Here is a 16,735-nt window from a genome sequence, read left to right on the forward strand (position 1 = left end):
TGTGGTTAATTGATCAAAATTTTTATGAAAAATTAATTTCAATCTGAAAAATTCATTTGTTAGTTAATCCTCTAGTTTGTTTTTGTCTAATTTTCTTCTAGTGCTAACTCACTCGGTTTAATGACAATTTATACTTCTTTAATGACAATTTACATGGTTTAAGGTGTAACCCCTTACCAATGATATAATTCCACCTGTAAATTATGTTACATGGACTTGGGTACAAGTATCAGTTGCGGGTACATGTCCTAGTGTCAGACCTTTCAAAACCCTAAATCTTATGATTGGATCCAGGGACATGCATCCAAAAGTTGGGGTATGGTATGCTGACACATCCCAAACATTCTAATATATTGTGCAATTTTTGGACGTAAATGTACTTATTTAGGAATGTAGTTGAAATTTAATGGGATTTTAGGAAAAAAGAAGATTTCTATCCCCCATCCATGTGAGAGGAAAGTTTTCTCTACTACCAAACTTGATCTTTTTTATTTTTTATTTTTTTTATCTGGACAGTTTAAAAAAATTAAAGGATCCGATTGTTTAATTTGCGTATGGTGGTTCGACATATGTTCCACACACTAATCCTTGTCATATCCGGTCATACAAACATTACTATTGCTACTTCCACGTCCACCTATAAGGCTACAACAACCATGGAATTTTAGAAGATGTATAAAACAGGCTTAATGTGGTATCTGATATCTTGAGTGTGATCTTGACATGTTATTTTAAAACATTTATCTAATTGACTTGACACAATCTATGGTTATTTTTGGGACATGGTTTCTTTCATAAATACAACCTTCTATTCTAGTAAACAAATACATCAAAAATAGAAAAATTCAAAATTGAGCCCAAAAAAAATTGTAGAAACCTTCATGGGGGTAGGGCCCTGAATGGATGGAACAGGACTGGTGGCAGCAAGGGTAGAACCCGAAGCGAAATCATCAATCCTCAAAGCTATTGCTTGAATGTGCCCCCATAGTGGTAGGCCTGGGGACATCCGTTTCTTTGTATATTCTAAAGAAGCTATGGGAACAGCCGCACAACCATATGCCCTAGCAACATTAGAAAACCTCTCTGGTCCCCAGGATTTACCGTTCTTTCCTGATGTGCTGTCTGAGAGGGAGAGACGGTGTTAAAAGTAACTTGGAAAAAGAAAAGGGGGGAGAGCGAGGGGAAGGGTGGGGCTTACAAGTGAAAAGAAACAGGAACAAAATATGTGAGATTAACCTTGTTGTGATGTTTCTCCCTTGATGGGAGTTCTTACATTAAGGGAGATAAAAAGAGAATGGAGAGTCTGCAGATTAAAGAAGACAAGGGAGAGAGTCCAGAGTATGTCAGGTAATGTGTGTGTGTGTGTGTGTGAGAGAGAGAGAGAGAGAGAGAGAGAGAGAGAGAGAGGGATTATCTGAATCTCTGCAAACAACTGAGGGTGCATGCTAGCATTCGTGCCATATACATCTCCTTCAAATTGAAGGCTGAGAACTGTAGAGAATTGGTCTCCTCAAATCACTGATCATAACCCTTTCAACTCCATCAACTAGATTTCTTGTTTAGACCCTCCTTCCTCTTTCCACAATCATGTACCTTTGCCAAGAATGACCGCCACCATCATCAATTAGATCTAATGCATCTGGTTTTATCTGCTTCTTGTAGTTAAGAAGATATGGATAATCCCAACAATTTTTTTTTAACTTCACTAAAAAATTTCCATTTAATTATTCAATCAAATAACTTATTATTTTGTCCTTATTTAAAATATGACCAAGATTAGCATACATGGGGAATGCATAATGGCAGTGTTGCTACACAGATCCTATCCTATGTGTGAAAAGCAAGAGATCAACCCCAACCATGAAAATCTTCCTTGTTTCACTTTTGCAATCTCTAAACTCACAAATTGGTCTTTTTTTTGAATTGGATTTACATGCAAAGAGATGACCATTGAGAAAGTCTCTACAGGGCCTAAAGAATGAACTTGGGTTCAGGTGGAAGAGTTTTCTACTTAGGATACAATATTTGGTCCTATGACAAAAGCGGTATGGTGTCACTTGATGATAGCTCTTCAAAACACGACTCCCAATTGTCTGTGTTCATCATTAGAACAGTGTCCAACAGAGAATTAGGTCTATAGTTAACAAATTTAGTGGCATATTTGTCATGACATGGAAGTCTTGTGCATCTTAACATCCTAAAATTTTGATTTTGTCTGGTAGGCCTGTGAAACCCTAGGTATAAAGGTTGCAAGCATTGCGTTATCTGTTTTCAATCTATCAATCTATTTATGTTGATGTTCCTAGGTGCTGACTTTTTGGTAAAACAGATTGGAAATCAACATGATTGTTATTTTTTTTTTTTCGTTGCATCTTTTGTCATGATTCATAAGCTTTGCATCAGCAGCAATTTTATAGGAGTAAAAAATATTAGATGATGGGATGAGTCAAAGTCTACAGCTTTGCGTGTTATTGATTTCCTTTGTTTATGTTTTTGTCCATTTCACTTTCATTGTAGGTTGGCTGGGATGAGTCTACTGCAGGTGAGAGGCAGCCACGGGTGTCGTTATGGGAAATTGAGCCTTTGACAACTTTTCCCATGTATCCATCACTCTTTCCTCTTAGGCTCAAACGCCCTTGGTATCCTGGAGCCTCATCTTTTCAAGGTATTTGTAATGCTGAAATGTTTACAGTAGCATTTTTCTCCCCCATTTTTTGGCTACATGGTGGTGGACTAGCATAATTCTCTGAGATGGTTGGGAGCATGTGATGCATCTGCGTTGGTTGTTGTTAATTAAAGTAAGCTTCAGTTTAGGTTAAGGGTTTGTTTCTTGCCAAACTAAGTGAGTTCAAAGTACATTCTAATGCTGTCATTTTAATGTGGCACTATAATGCAGTGAACAAGTAGAAGAAGAACAACAAAAGAAAGGGGGAAGAACAGGATCACAAACCCAAATCAAACATCTTAATCTCAATTATTCAATAATCAAATTGATATCAAGTCTCCTAAAACTTTTTACACAGGGTTATTTATTTGCATTCTAAACAAACCAACTAAAATAAAATTACTATACATTAATTGAATTGCAACTGTAACCTAATAAATAAAATTATAATATAATGCCAAATAAAATAATAAGTCTTGATCTTGAATTCATCTTCATTGTTTGTCTTTTTGTCTCCCATTATTTCCTCCCAGCTAAGAGTTGTGCATGAAGCAGAATGGTGGGGCTTTATGGGTGAAACGGAAATGACAGCTGCGACTTTGAAGGTATTCGTTATGGCAAAGATCTCGTGTGGCATAAGGATGCGTCCCGGGTTAGCGAACTTCATTAGGCTCTGTTTCTTGGTACAATAGAGAAGGCTTTGAGGCACTGTGATTTTTTTATTTTTCATTTCAGGAATGGGGCTGAACTTGTTTAAGGTGTAGTCAAGTAACGGGCTAGATAACAGTCTTATTCTTGTTAGTTGTGGAATAAAAGGTGATTGTTAAAATAGGAAATAATGGATTGTATTCTTATTTAGTCCCTTGATTGGTGTAATGGCTGGACCATATATTTTGGACCATATATTATGCCTTATGGCACTTCTGTAATTGCTGAGAATTATCAATATAAAAGGGAATGAAATCTAACTCATTTCCTAGCTCTTTCTTTTCTCTAAACTCACATGGTATTAGAACCTCATTAGGAGGTACCTAAAGTCAATCACAACCTCCTTCTCTTCCACCGTAGGACTGCCCAGGCCACCCAAACCCTTGCCAGGGACAATCGGCAGCCCTATCTTGTTTTTAGAGAGTTGTCGTGATCTCCTAGTGGGTCGCCTAGGCCCTTTGGTGGCTGTCGGTTGCTCTTGGGTGTTCGACTAGGGCCATCGTGGCCTCCTCGTTGGTCGACTAGGGCCTTAGGTCCTCTCTGGGTGGTCGGCTAGCCTCACAAGTGGCCTTGGTCTGATCTTGGTCATGTTTAGATCTTTGTCATGGGTGGTCATCCTTGTCGTGTTTGCTTTTTGTCCTGTTTACATTTTTTAAATAAATAAATAATAATAATAAAAAATGCAGTAAAAAAGAAGAAGAAGGTTTTTTTTCTTTCTTCTTTATGCTTTCATAGGAGAAATTGTGTCCTTTCCACTCATCTCTTGGGTTTGTGATTGGCATAGTTAGTGGAGTCTCCATGGTAGATTTGACTAGTGAATCTCATACCTCTTAGCCATTTCAGAGCGAGAGTTCTATTATCCCTTTCACTATGACTGATAACCTCAACTATTTGGGATGGCAATTTGAATCCAGCCGGACGGGGACCCGACCCCCCGATCTCGATTTGAGCGGTTTCTCTCCAAAAAATATCCTTAACGGGACAGGGATGGTATTTAAAATTCAATTCCCGATCAGTTTCGGGCTGGGGACGGGGATATGTGTCCCAGTCTCGTACCCGGCCCGTCCCCGTCCCCGCTGGCCCCCGAAATGAATTTACCATTTTACCCCTATATATATATATATATAAAAAAACCAAACCCTCTCACACTCACCACCACGTCTCTCATCTCTCTCCCTCTCATTCTCTGTGTCCCTCTCCCTTTCACTCACCACAGCGTCTCTTATCTGCCTCCCTCTCCCTCTCCCTCTTACTTTCCCTCTCCCTCACTCACTCACTTTGATTTCTCTCTCATTCTCTCATTTCTCGTTATCATCATCATCGTCCAGATCCACGGTGATTTCTCTCTCATTCTCTCACTCCTCGTTATCATCATCATCATCATCCAGATCCACCACCGTGAAGCCATCGATTTGAAGCGTGAAGCCACCGATCTAACAGATCGTGGTCCGTGAACTGTCAAACCAGGCCACTGATCTGAACATCTCTTTTCCTCTCTTTCTCTCTCTATATATGTGTGTGTGTGTGTGTGTGATAGTGGTCTTCCTTGCCATTGTTCCTCGTATTTGGTTCTGGAAATAATAATCTATATATAGATCTGTGTGTGTTCTAGATCTGTTGTCCATATATATACAGATTAATTTTTTTTAGATCTATTGTTGTATGGGTGTGTGTGTTCTAGATCTGTTGTAGATTGTTGTCCATATACAGATTTTTTTTTTTTTTGTTGAACAGATCTGTATGTGTGTGTGTGTTTTGAACAGATCAGTGTGTGTGTTGTGAATAGGTCTGTCGGGGATTTTTCGGGGTCGGGGAAACCCGATCCCCGTTAGGGGACGGGGGCGAGGGCGAGGGCGGGGGAGGAGATGCTTTCCCCGTCGGGGATCAGGGCCTGAGGCGGGGATTTTTTAACCTTCGGGGATCGGGTACGAGGAGTGTCATCCCCGGCCCCGCCCCGGCCCATTGCCATTCCTATCAACCATGACTTTAAAATCACCACCTCTCTATTCAACAGCCAGAATTACCTAGCGTGGTTGCAGAGTCTGATTATTTTCTTAAAGAGCAGAGCGAAGATGGGATATGTTGATGGGAGGATCCAGGCACCTAGTATCACAGACCCTCGTTATGACCAATGGGAGATCACCAATTCTCTGATTATAGATTGGTTTATCCATTCTATGGTTTCGGAGATCGGCGAGGGCTACCTGTCTATGGACATTGCCCAGGATATTTGGTAGGCTATCACTACTACTTACTCCAGAAAGGGAAACTTCTCCCAGGTTTTTAAGTTACGTCGCTCCATTGAGAGGTTGGTCCAAGGTGAGATGACTATTCTTCAGTATTTTACCTTAGTAATGGGTGGAAGCGACTTGATCACCTTCAGGACTACAAGCCTGTCTGTCCCATTGATTTTGTTGGTTATCGGAAGTTTGTGGTATAAGAGCGGGTCTTCAAGTTCTTGGAAGGCTTAAATGTGGAGTATGATCCAGTTCAGAGCAGAGTACTTGGTATGGATGTGCTTTATTCTTTCTAGGAAGCCTTTGCTTTTGTGCAGAATGAAGTGAGTTGTTGCATTGCGATGCTTCCTTCTGCTACTACTGATCGCTCAGCTTTGGTTTCTGCACCCTCTCGTGATGGTGACCGTGTGACTCGTGGTTCTCGTCCTTCCTCTGAGAACGATAATCTTTACTGTGACAACTGTTGTCGACCTCGCCACACACGAGAGACTTGTTGGAAGCTGCATGGAATCCCCTTTGGTGACCTCGAGGAGACCGTCCTGGTACTCGAGGGGGTAGGTATGGTCAGTCTAGAGGCTGAGGGGCCAATGCACGAGCCCATCTTTTAGATACTGTTGAGTCACCATCTTCATCTTCAGTCGTCTCTTCCGCTACTGATGTTTTAGGATTATTTGCATCGGACTTTGAGATTGCTCTTCGCCATTTGCTAGACCGTCAAGCCTCCATTTCTACTACAGGTGTACCCTTTTCTTCCTTTGCCAATTCAGGTAACTTGGCTTTCTCCCCATGTGCATTGCTATCTCATACGACTATACCATGGATTATTGATTCTGGTCCTTCCGACCATATGTCTGGCTCTTTTAATTTATTTTCAGAATATAACCCCTCCTTAGGTCAGGAAATAGTGCGTATTGCTGATGGTACCATTCCGTTTGTGTCAGGGAAAGGTTTAATTCATGTCACCTCTTCCCTTCCTTTGTTTTTTGTCCTTCATGTTCCCAATTTCAGTGTTAATCTTTTATTTTTGAGTCGTATTACCCATGATTTAAATTGTAGTGATGTTTTTTCCTGATCATTGTCTTGTTTAGGACCTTATCATGAAGAAGAGGATTGGCAGTGATAGAGAGGATCATGGTCTCTACATTCTGGATCAGACCGACAAGCTGGCTCATTCATCTATTCTGTTATCATCCACCAAGGAAGACATTTGGTTATGACACTGTCGCTTAAGACACCCCTCTTTTTTATTACTTAAGCATTTATTTTCTTCTGTTTTTGAAAAAAATAATGTGTCAAATTTTCAATGTGCGTCTTGTCAACTTAGAAAACAATACAGAGCCTCGTTTGCTCCTATTAATAAAAGTTCAGTTCCATTTTCTTTGATTCATTATGATGTATGGGGTTTCTCTTGTTTTGTGTCTTTAACGGGGTCACAAATGGTTTGTTACCTTCATAGATAATTGTTCCCAGGCCACTTGGGTATATTTGATGAAAGATAAAAGTGAGGTGTTTTTGGTGTTTCAAAACTTCTATAAAATGGTTTGTACTCGGGTTGGGGCGGTTTTAAAAATTTTACGTTTTGATAATTGGGGGGGGGGGAATATATTGACTTTGGTTTTGTCACTTACTTCACCACTCATGGCATTATTCACCAGACTTCTTGTACTAATATCCCTCAACAAAATGGTGCTGCAGAATGAAAAAATCGCCATCTCCTTGATGTCGCCCGTTGTCTATCTTTTGAGATGCGGGTTCCTCGATCCTATTGGGGGGAAGCGGTTCTCACTGTCGCTCATTTGATTAATCGCCTTCCTACCCAAGTCCTTAAAAAACAAACACCTCTTCACGTTTTGTTCGGGTCTCCTTCTTCCAGCTTCTCCATTCTTCCTAGGACCTTTGGCTGTGTTTACTTTGTCCATAATCATTCTCCCACTCGTGGTAAATTGGATCCTAGGTCTCTTAAGTGTGTCTTTCTGGGTTATTCTGTCACCAAAAAAGGTTATAAGTGTTATCATCCTCTCACTCGCAAATGGTTTGTCTCCATAGATGTCACTTTCTTCGAGTCTCAACCTTACTTTCCGACCTTCCTGGTCTCACAGTCATTTCTTGAGGGGGAGTCTTGGTGTGAAGAGATCCTGTTCCACTTTTGCCAGTGGTTGAACAGATAGAGGATGATGAGCTAGCAGTTGTTGGAGAGAAGGAAATAGGCAAAGTTTATATTAGGAACAAGGACAGACAGCAAGTCACCTGGATGCAAGAGCCTACTCTCTCTCCATTTCTGTCAACTTCTCCTGATGAGTGTCTAGAGTCAACCCTATCTCCTGAGAGTCCAGGCAATTCTAATTCTAGTACTTCTATTCCTGATGTTTCAGATCTTGATGTTTCTATTGCTAGTAGGAAGAGAGTTAGGTCTTGTACTCAGCATTTTATTACTAATCATGTCTCTTATTCTAATCTATCTTCCACATATAACGCCTTTTTGTCTAAGGTTTCTTCTGTGAGTCTACCTACCAATTTTTACGATACTCTCTCTATTCCTAAATGGAAACATGACATGATGGAAGAAATCAGAGCTCTAAGCAAAAGTGGCACTTGGGAGTTAGTGGAGTTACCTAGAGACAAATATCTAGTTGGGTGTAAGTGGGTGTACGTGGTTAAACACAAAGCAGATGGTTCTATAGAACGGTATAAAGCACGATTGGTTGCTAAGGGCTTCACTCAAACTTATGGAGTTGATTTCCAGGAGACATTTGCACTGGTTGGTAAGATGAACTTTGTGAGAATCTTACTCTCTCGCTGTAAATTTGGATTGACCGCTTCGTCAGTTTGATGTGAAGAATGCCTTCCTTCATGGAGACCTAGTCAAAGAGGTCTATATGGATATTCCCCTTGGTTTTGCGGATGCTAAGTCCAAAGGTAAAGTATGCAGGCTCCGAAAGTCGCTTTACAAACTGAAGTAGTCTCCTAGGGCATGGTTTGAAAGGTTTGCTCAAGCTATGTTAAAACATGGGTTCAAGCAGAGTCAAGTTGATCACACCTTGTTTGTGAAACACTCTTCACATGGTAAGACTATAGCTCTCATTGTTTATGTTGTTGATATTATTCCGACAGGGGATGACATTAGACATCCCTTGGTTGAAGGAATACTTAGCCAAGGAGTTCAAAATCAAAGACTTGAGTAATTTGAAGTATTTCTTGGGCATTGAAGTAGCTAGGAGCAAGGATGGCATCTTTATATGTCAGAGAAAGAATGTACTTGACTTGTTAAAGGAAACTGGAATGCTTGGAGGAAGACCATGTGATACTGTGAAAATATTATGGAATTATGGAAATATGTGGAATTATAGAAATATGTCAATTAGGTTGATTGTGAATGTTGTATAGGGTTATTTTCTCTTATAGATTAGGGTTTAGGATTGCTATATATATTGGTTGCATAGTTGTCAAATCGAGATTCGTATCGTGAATCGAAATGGTCTCGTACCGAATCGCGAATCGAATCGAATCGTGAATCGTAAAGATTCGGTCACTTTTTCTAAATTACTTAAAAATATATATCTACACATTTGGATGTTAAATATATCTTATGAATATAAAATAGTTAGACTTAAATCAACAAAATCACAATCTTACCTTTTTTTTTTTATTTTTTAGATATTTTTTATCAATCATTCTTAATAAAGATAAAAACCAAATAGACAAACTATTAATTTCTAAAGTAACAATAGTTAACAATGATATTGATATTTGGACAATAAGCATATATACTTTTCTAAGTAAGAGTGAACAAATAATAAGAAAGGATTATTTAGGATATTTTATTTTAAAGCCTAAAACATTTTAAAAGGTATAACTGACCTCACATATGTGATATTCAATTTAATAAAATAATAATAGATAATTCATAGTACAACTTTAATCTTAAACATCTTTAGAAGATATATTACAATTTTTTGAAGGGGAAAAAAATGAGAAGAAATGTTAAAAATATGTTAAGTCTGACTGAATCTGATTAGATCCTATAAAAAACACCATGATCACTAAAATAACAACAAATCATATATATATGTTGATTATTTTGGTATTAAATGTTATTAGAAGTTGTATTATGTCATTTTCACTAAAAAGATGGAAAAAATGAGTCGAAAATATGTCGAACACAATAATTTTAAAAATTGCATGAATCGTAAAAAGTGAATCGAATCGTGAATCGATTGTGAATCGTGCGATTCACTAGAGATTCACTTCCAAAATAGATTCACTCATAGATTCGTATCGATTTTGCAAAAATTGTGTATCGAATCGTGAATCGAATCGCGAATCGTAAGATTCTGATAACAGAGATTGGTTGTAATCTTTGTATTACGTACAATTGAATATACAGAAAAGCTTTTAGGAATCTTACATGGTATCAAAGCTTGGTACAAAACCCTAGCAGCCATTACACTTTGGTCATTGCTTATGATTTCTAGTTCTCTCAATCGAGCTCTCTGTTTGCGATCGCTCATTGGTTGATCACCGATTGATTTCTGGTGTTGCCATGTCTCTCCATCAAGCTCGTTGGTCGCGATTGTTGGGTGGTTGCCAGAACCACGATTCATTATCATCCATTGCAACTCGTTATCATCCGTGACCTTTAGTTGGGTTGTTAGGTTGCAAGTTGAATCTGTGGTTCTCTGGTCTTTGCGTTCGACTTCTGGTTCGTCTCTCTTGGTGCAGTGAACGTGGAGTTCGTCTCTCAGCATTGATCTCCTTTAGTCTCTCTCTGATTCCGTCTCTCAAAATCTGCACACCGAGTCGTCTCTCAGAAGGAAACAGTGGTGACCACTCTTTTGATCTCTTTTAGCTTCGATCTCCTTCAGTGGTTCTCAGTCAGAATCTGCTTGGGTCTTATACTTAATACCTTAGTTTCAAGTTTATTACACTACAACCCCTAGATTTCTCGTTATTACCTTTTGCCCCTTGGTTGCCCATTTTAGGTTTATTACACTTCAATCTTTCAGACTTTTGGTTATTATGATGTCTCTAGCTTTTAATGAATGTGCCTTCTATCATCAGAGGGGTCATTAGAAATATCATTGTTCCAAGAAAGGATGTTTGTTTACTTTGCCTTTGTCTGCCTTGTCTTCTCAGCAATTTTCGATCAAGTTTTGCGCTCTTTCTGTGAGTACCGTTCGGCCTCGTACCGGTTCTACTGCATCTGCTCCAACTCTTTATCTTGACTTGGCTTTCTTGACTATTCAGATTAGTTAGCTTCAGCATAAATTGTCTACCTCCTAGCCATCCCTGTCTGCCTCTATTGTTTCTTCTCTTCATTCAGGTTTGCTTAGGTCTTCTTTAGGTATTTCTTCGTCTGTCTGGCTTTTTGACTCTGGTGCCTCTCATCATATAACTCCCCATCTCTCATTACTTCAAAATTGTACTCCTCCCTTTCCTATTACTGTCAATACTGCTAATGGGTCTGGTATGTCTATTAGGAAAGAGAGGAGGAGTCTACCGTATGCTATGTCTGCTGTCTCTATTCCATCTGTCTTTTATATTTCTCAGGTATTTGTTAGTTTATTATCTATCAGTTAGCTTGATGCCTCTGGTTTTGATGTTATCTTTTCTTCTTCTATCTGTTCTGTGCAGGATCGGATGTCTAAGCAATAGATTGGAACTAGCCGTGGAGTTGGAGACCTCTATGTGGTAGAAAGCTTGCATCTGCCTTTGACAATCTGTCCAACTGCCTTTTCCTCTTTTCAGTTAGATTCTTTCCAGTCTTTTTTACTTGTGGCATTCTAGATTAGGGCATTTGTCTGCTGATCGCTTAAGGTCTTTAGCTCAGTCAGGTATCTTGGGTAAAGTTTCTCCTAGTGAACTTACTGAATGTCGGGGGTATAAACTTGCCAAGATGACAACCTTGCCTTTTCGTAAAAGTAGTTTTATATCTGATATACTATTTTCTTTAGTTCATACTAATGTTTGAGGCCCTTCTCCTATTCTCACCAAAGAGGGTTCTACATACTATGTGTCATTTGTTGATGACTGTACCTGTTACACTTGGGTTTATCTTATAGACTGGTCACTACATAGTTTGGATCTACTATCAAATTATTGCGGTCTGACTTGGGTGGAGAATACTTTAAAATCGAATTTTGTGAATATTTGGCCAAATTAGGAACCATTCACCAAACTTTTTGTACTGAAACACCTGTCCAAAATGGTTGAGCTGAGCGTAAACACCGTCATCTCCTTGAGATAGCTAGGTCTCTCCTTTTCTCTGCCTTTGTTTCAGCTCTGGTTTGAGGTGACGCAGTTCTTACTACTGCTTTTCTTCTCAACCGTATGCCTACACCCTTTTTTTTGGTCGGTCTCCTTATGAGGCTCTGCTTTCTTAACTTCCTAATTACTCCCTCCTTCGTGTGTTTGGGTCTGCTTGTTTTGTCTTTTTCCCCTGTAAAGATAGAACCAAATTTAGTGTCCGGTCTGTTTTATGTGTCTTTTTGGGTTATAGCTTCACTTAGAAAGGTTATTGCTCTTATGACTCTGTTTCCCGTCACCTTTATATCTCCCGCCATGTTGCTTTTCTCGAATATCTACCTTACTTTCAGCGTCCTCCTCTCACTACCCCAATTTCCAAAGAGGATTTGGTTCATATTGATCCGTTTCCTCCTGAGGTTTCGTCTGATGAGTACATCTTCACAGTTCCTCCTAAGCTTCTTCCATCTTCTTCTCCTATTTCACCTCTAGCTGCTTCTCCTTCTTCGGTTTCTTCTCCTCCTCCGTTGTTAGTTTATTCTCGTCGTCAGGCTGCTCCTACATCGATTGTCTTTGCCTTGTTGCTGATCCCCCTGCTTCTGACGACTTTGATCCTGCTGCACACCGATATCCTCCTCGAGCGCGTCATCCTCCAAACAGGTTGGGTTGGTCTAATACATGTTTTTCTGCTTCATATTGTACTTTTTTGTCTGTTATTCATTCTTTTTCGGAACCTCAATCTTACAAGGAGGCTTGTTAAGATCCTCATTGGGTTCAAGCTATGGATGATAAGTTGTCTGCTCTACAGAAAACTAGTACTTGGGAGTTGGTTCCTTTGCCTGCTAGTAAGAATCTGGTTGGTTGCTTGCAAATGGGTCTACAAAGTCAAGACTCATTCTGATGGTTCTCGCTACAAAGCTCGTCTGGTTGCCAAAGGTTTCTCACAGAAGTATGGTATTGATTATGAGGAGACTTTTGCTCCTGTTGTCAAAATGACTATTGTTCGTACTTTGATCTCTGTCTCTGCTGTTCGTTCTTGGCTTCTTTATCAGATGGATGTTAAGAATGTTTTTCTTAATGGTCATCTCACCGAAGAGGTTTACATGCGTCCTGTCCTTGGCCTTCACCATTCCTCTGGACAGGTTTGTCACATTCGACATGCTTTGTATGGTCTGAAACAGTCTCCTCGTGCTTGGTATGATTGTTTTTAGACTGCTATTATTGAGCTTGGATTTCATCCTTGTGCCCAGGACTTTGCTTTATTTCTTCTCCACACCTCTGATGGATTTGTTGCGTTATTACTATATGTGGATGATATGATCATCACTAGTTTTAGCTCTTCTACTATATCTGTTGTCCAGCAGCATCTTTTTCGCACCTTTGAAATGAAAGATCTGAGTCCATTGCTGTATTTCCTTGGTATTGAGGTAGTTTCGTCTCCCAAGGGCTACTTTCTCTCTCAGGCCAATTATGCCAATGAGGTTATTCATCGTGTTGGTCTTACTAACACTAAGATTTTTAATGCCCCCATTGAGCTTAATTTCAAGCTCAACACTACTGATGGTATTTTTCTGGATGATCTTATGTTATATCAAAAGTTCGTGGGTTGCTTAGTCTATCTGATGGTTACTCGTCATGATCTTCCCTATGCTGCTCATGTGGTTAGCCAGTTTGTCTCTGCTCCTCGCTCACCACATTAGCCGCCTTGGTTCGATTCTTTGCTATCTCTGGGGTACTATTTTCCAGGGTTTACTATTGCCTGTTACTTCATCTTTGGACTTGATAGCTTTTGCTGATTCTGATTGGGTTAGTGATGTCACTGATCACAAGTCTACTTCTGGCTTCTGCATGTTTCTTGGTGATTCCTTGATTTCTTGGAAGAGCAAGAAACAGACTGTTGTTGCGCGTTCCACTGCCGAGGCTGAGTACCGTGCTATGGCCTAGCCACTGCTGAGATTGTTTAGTTTTGCTGGCTCTTGACTGCATTAGGTGTCCCTCAGTCTTCTCTGACCTCCCTTTACTGTGACAACCGCAGTGTTATTCAACTTGCACGTAACACCGTCTTTCATGAGCGGACGAAGCACATTGAGATTGATTGTCATTTTGTAGTTTGGTTCCCTCTCTCTTCTTTTCATCTCTTCGGTATTGCAACTTGCTGATTTCTTTATGAAGACTCACACCACTGCTCGATTTTAGTTTCTTCTTGGCAAACTCTCAGTGTTTTTTGCTCGAACACCTTGAGTTTGAGCGGGGGTGTGAGAATACTATGGAAATATGTGGAATTATGGAAATATGTCAATTAGGTTGATTGTGAATATTGTATAGGGTTATTTCCTCTTATAGATTAGGGTTTAGGATTGCTATAAATATTGGTTGTAATCTTTGTATTATATACAATTGAATATACAGAAAAGCTTTTAGAAATCTTACAGATATACCTCTAGAACCAAGCCAGAAACTCCGTGAAGATCAAGAGGGAAAGCCAGTGGATAGAGGGAGATACTAGAGATTAGTGGGCAAGCGCATATACTTATCCCACTCCCGTCCAGACATTGCCATTGCCGTGAGCATAGTGAGCCAGCTTATGCAGGCTCTTAGAACTTCCCACTTTGTGGTCGTTATGAGAATCTTGAGATACTTGAAGTCTTCTCCTGGAAATGGTCTATTTCTCAAAACATGGCCATCTCAGTGTGAAGGCATTTATTGATGCAGATTGGGCTGCATCCGTCACTGATAGACGCTTAACTTCTGGATACTACACATTTGTTGGTGGCAATCTAGTCACATGGCGAAGTAAGAAACAGAATGTGGTTGCTCGATCTAGTGTTGAGGCGGAATTCAAGGCTATGGCTCTGGGTGTATGTGAGTTACTATATATTAAACTATTGTTGGGAGACTTGGGAATCCATCAGACTAACTCCATGCCACTATACTGCGACAATAAGGAAGCAATCAACATAGTTCATAATCCAGTTTAGCATGATAGAACTAAGCATGTGGAGATTGATAGGCACTTCATCAAAGAAAAACTCGCTAGTGGCACTATTTGTATTTTATTTTTGAAGACTAGGGACCAACTGTGTTCTCACCAAGGGACTAGGGAGCAAACCCTTTCATGGTATTCTCAACAAGTTGGGCATGAGAGATAACTTCGCATCAGCTTGAAGGGGAGTGTTAAAATAGAAAATAGTAGAATAGGAAATAATTGATTGTATTCTTATTTAGTCCCTTGATTGGTGTAATGACTGGACCATATATTATGCCTCATGGCACTCTTGTAATTGCTGAAAATTATCAATATAAAAGGAAATGAAGTCTAACTCATTCCCTAACTCTTTTTTTTCTCTAAACCTACAGTAATTGGGCTAAGTCAACTTTCTGGCTGCTTGCTTTGGGTTTGTTCTAAATTTATTTGGTAAGTTGGTGGTAAGGTGAGTTTGTGTTGTGCTGAGAATTGGAAGATGGTGCCTAGGTTATAAATACCAGATCAGCATTTAAATTAAAAAAAAAATTAAATGAATGATCCTTGGCAGTTCACAATTATTATGACCCATTAACCTCTTATTGTACCCCTGCATTCACGACGGAAGAAGCTCCTTGCGTAGAAGCTGGACAGTGCTGGTCAGCAACTGCAAAAGGCTATGGTGCTGATGAGCAATAGCCAGTGAGCTGACTGAGTGAAGAGAGCAACAAACAACGATGCACGACGACCCTAGTGTGAGTATGCTCTGATATCAATTGATGTAGCACAGTGAAGAAGTAGAAGAAGAACAATAGAAAGAGGGAGAACGGGATCATAAATCCAATTCAAATATCTTAATTTCAATTATTCAATAATCGATATTCATATTAAGTTTCCTACACCTATTACACATCGGCTTGTTTATAGTCATTCTAAATAAACCCATACTAAACTAAAACACACCACCAATTGAGTCTTAATGGAATACTAGAACCTAATAAATGAAAATATAAGATAATTCCAAATAAAGCAATAAATTTTAGACAGTATTTGGCATAAATTAAATAAGTGCACATATTTAGGTCACATCTCGTTGCTACTTTTCAGCATATCTTTTCATAAAAAATCACAAAGTATACTTATTTAGATAATCTCAAACAACCCCTTAGTCTTCAATTCATCTTCATCCTATGCCTTTCATCCTTGGATCAGATTTGCCCAACCCTCCGTGTTCAAAACGTTTTATCAAAGTTTTTTGTGTGGTTAATGTGTATAAATGATCAAAATATTCATCTTGCTGTCAATTTCTTCTCTCTCTTTTGATCTCTTATTTTTGTTGTTTGATAAAAGAATCTTATGTGAAGGAGTGGGAAAGCAAAAAGTAGTAGTTATCATCTCAAGAATAAAAAGGATGACTTCTACGTTACACGGACTCGTCAGTTTTGGCGAAGTACCCGTGTTGATACGACACGACACGGGTACGGGTACGGGATACGGACGGGATACGGCATGGAAGAAGTGGATACGGCATGGAAGAGAAGACGTAGAGTAAAGGAGAAGAGAAAGAAACCTGGTCGGCGAGAGGAGCCTGATCGGCGACTTCGAACCAGTCGACTTCGATGACCTTTGAACCAGTCGCAGCAGTCGACTTCGATGACTTTCGAACCAGTCGATGACCTTCGAACCAGTCGCGTCTCTCACTCGATCGCCTCTTCGACCAGATCGCGTCTCTCGCCATCGCTCTCTCTCTCTCTCTCTCCTTTTCGCCTCTGTCTTATCTTATACATATGTATAGAATAGAAGATATAAGATATAATACTTATAATATATATAATATATAATATATAATACTTATATAATACTTATATAATATATAATACTTATATTTATAACAGTTAATAAAAAAATACATATATAATATAC

General features: G+C 39.4%; 1 protein-coding gene across 6 annotated transcripts in view; it reads left to right on the forward strand.

Moving 5' to 3' along the window:
• Positions 1–16,735, forward strand: part of LOC114304143 (auxin response factor 8) — a 28,286-nt gene that overhangs the window by 7,932 nt on the left and 3,619 nt on the right. For all 6 annotated transcript variants that reach the window (XM_082891117.1, XM_082891140.1, XM_082891129.1 and 3 more), the window contains one exon: positions 2,518–2,665. In XM_082891117.1, the coding sequence (XP_082747243.1) occupies positions 2,518–2,665 (148 nt within the window). The remainder of the gene's footprint in view (positions 1–2,517; positions 2,666–16,735) is intronic.

Source organism: Camellia sinensis, chromosome 1, assembly GCF_055761805.1.
Source record: "Camellia sinensis isolate YWXY chromosome 1, ASM5576180v1, whole genome shotgun sequence".
In the NCBI taxonomy this organism is placed as follows: Eukaryota; Viridiplantae; Streptophyta; class Magnoliopsida; order Ericales; family Theaceae; genus Camellia; species Camellia sinensis.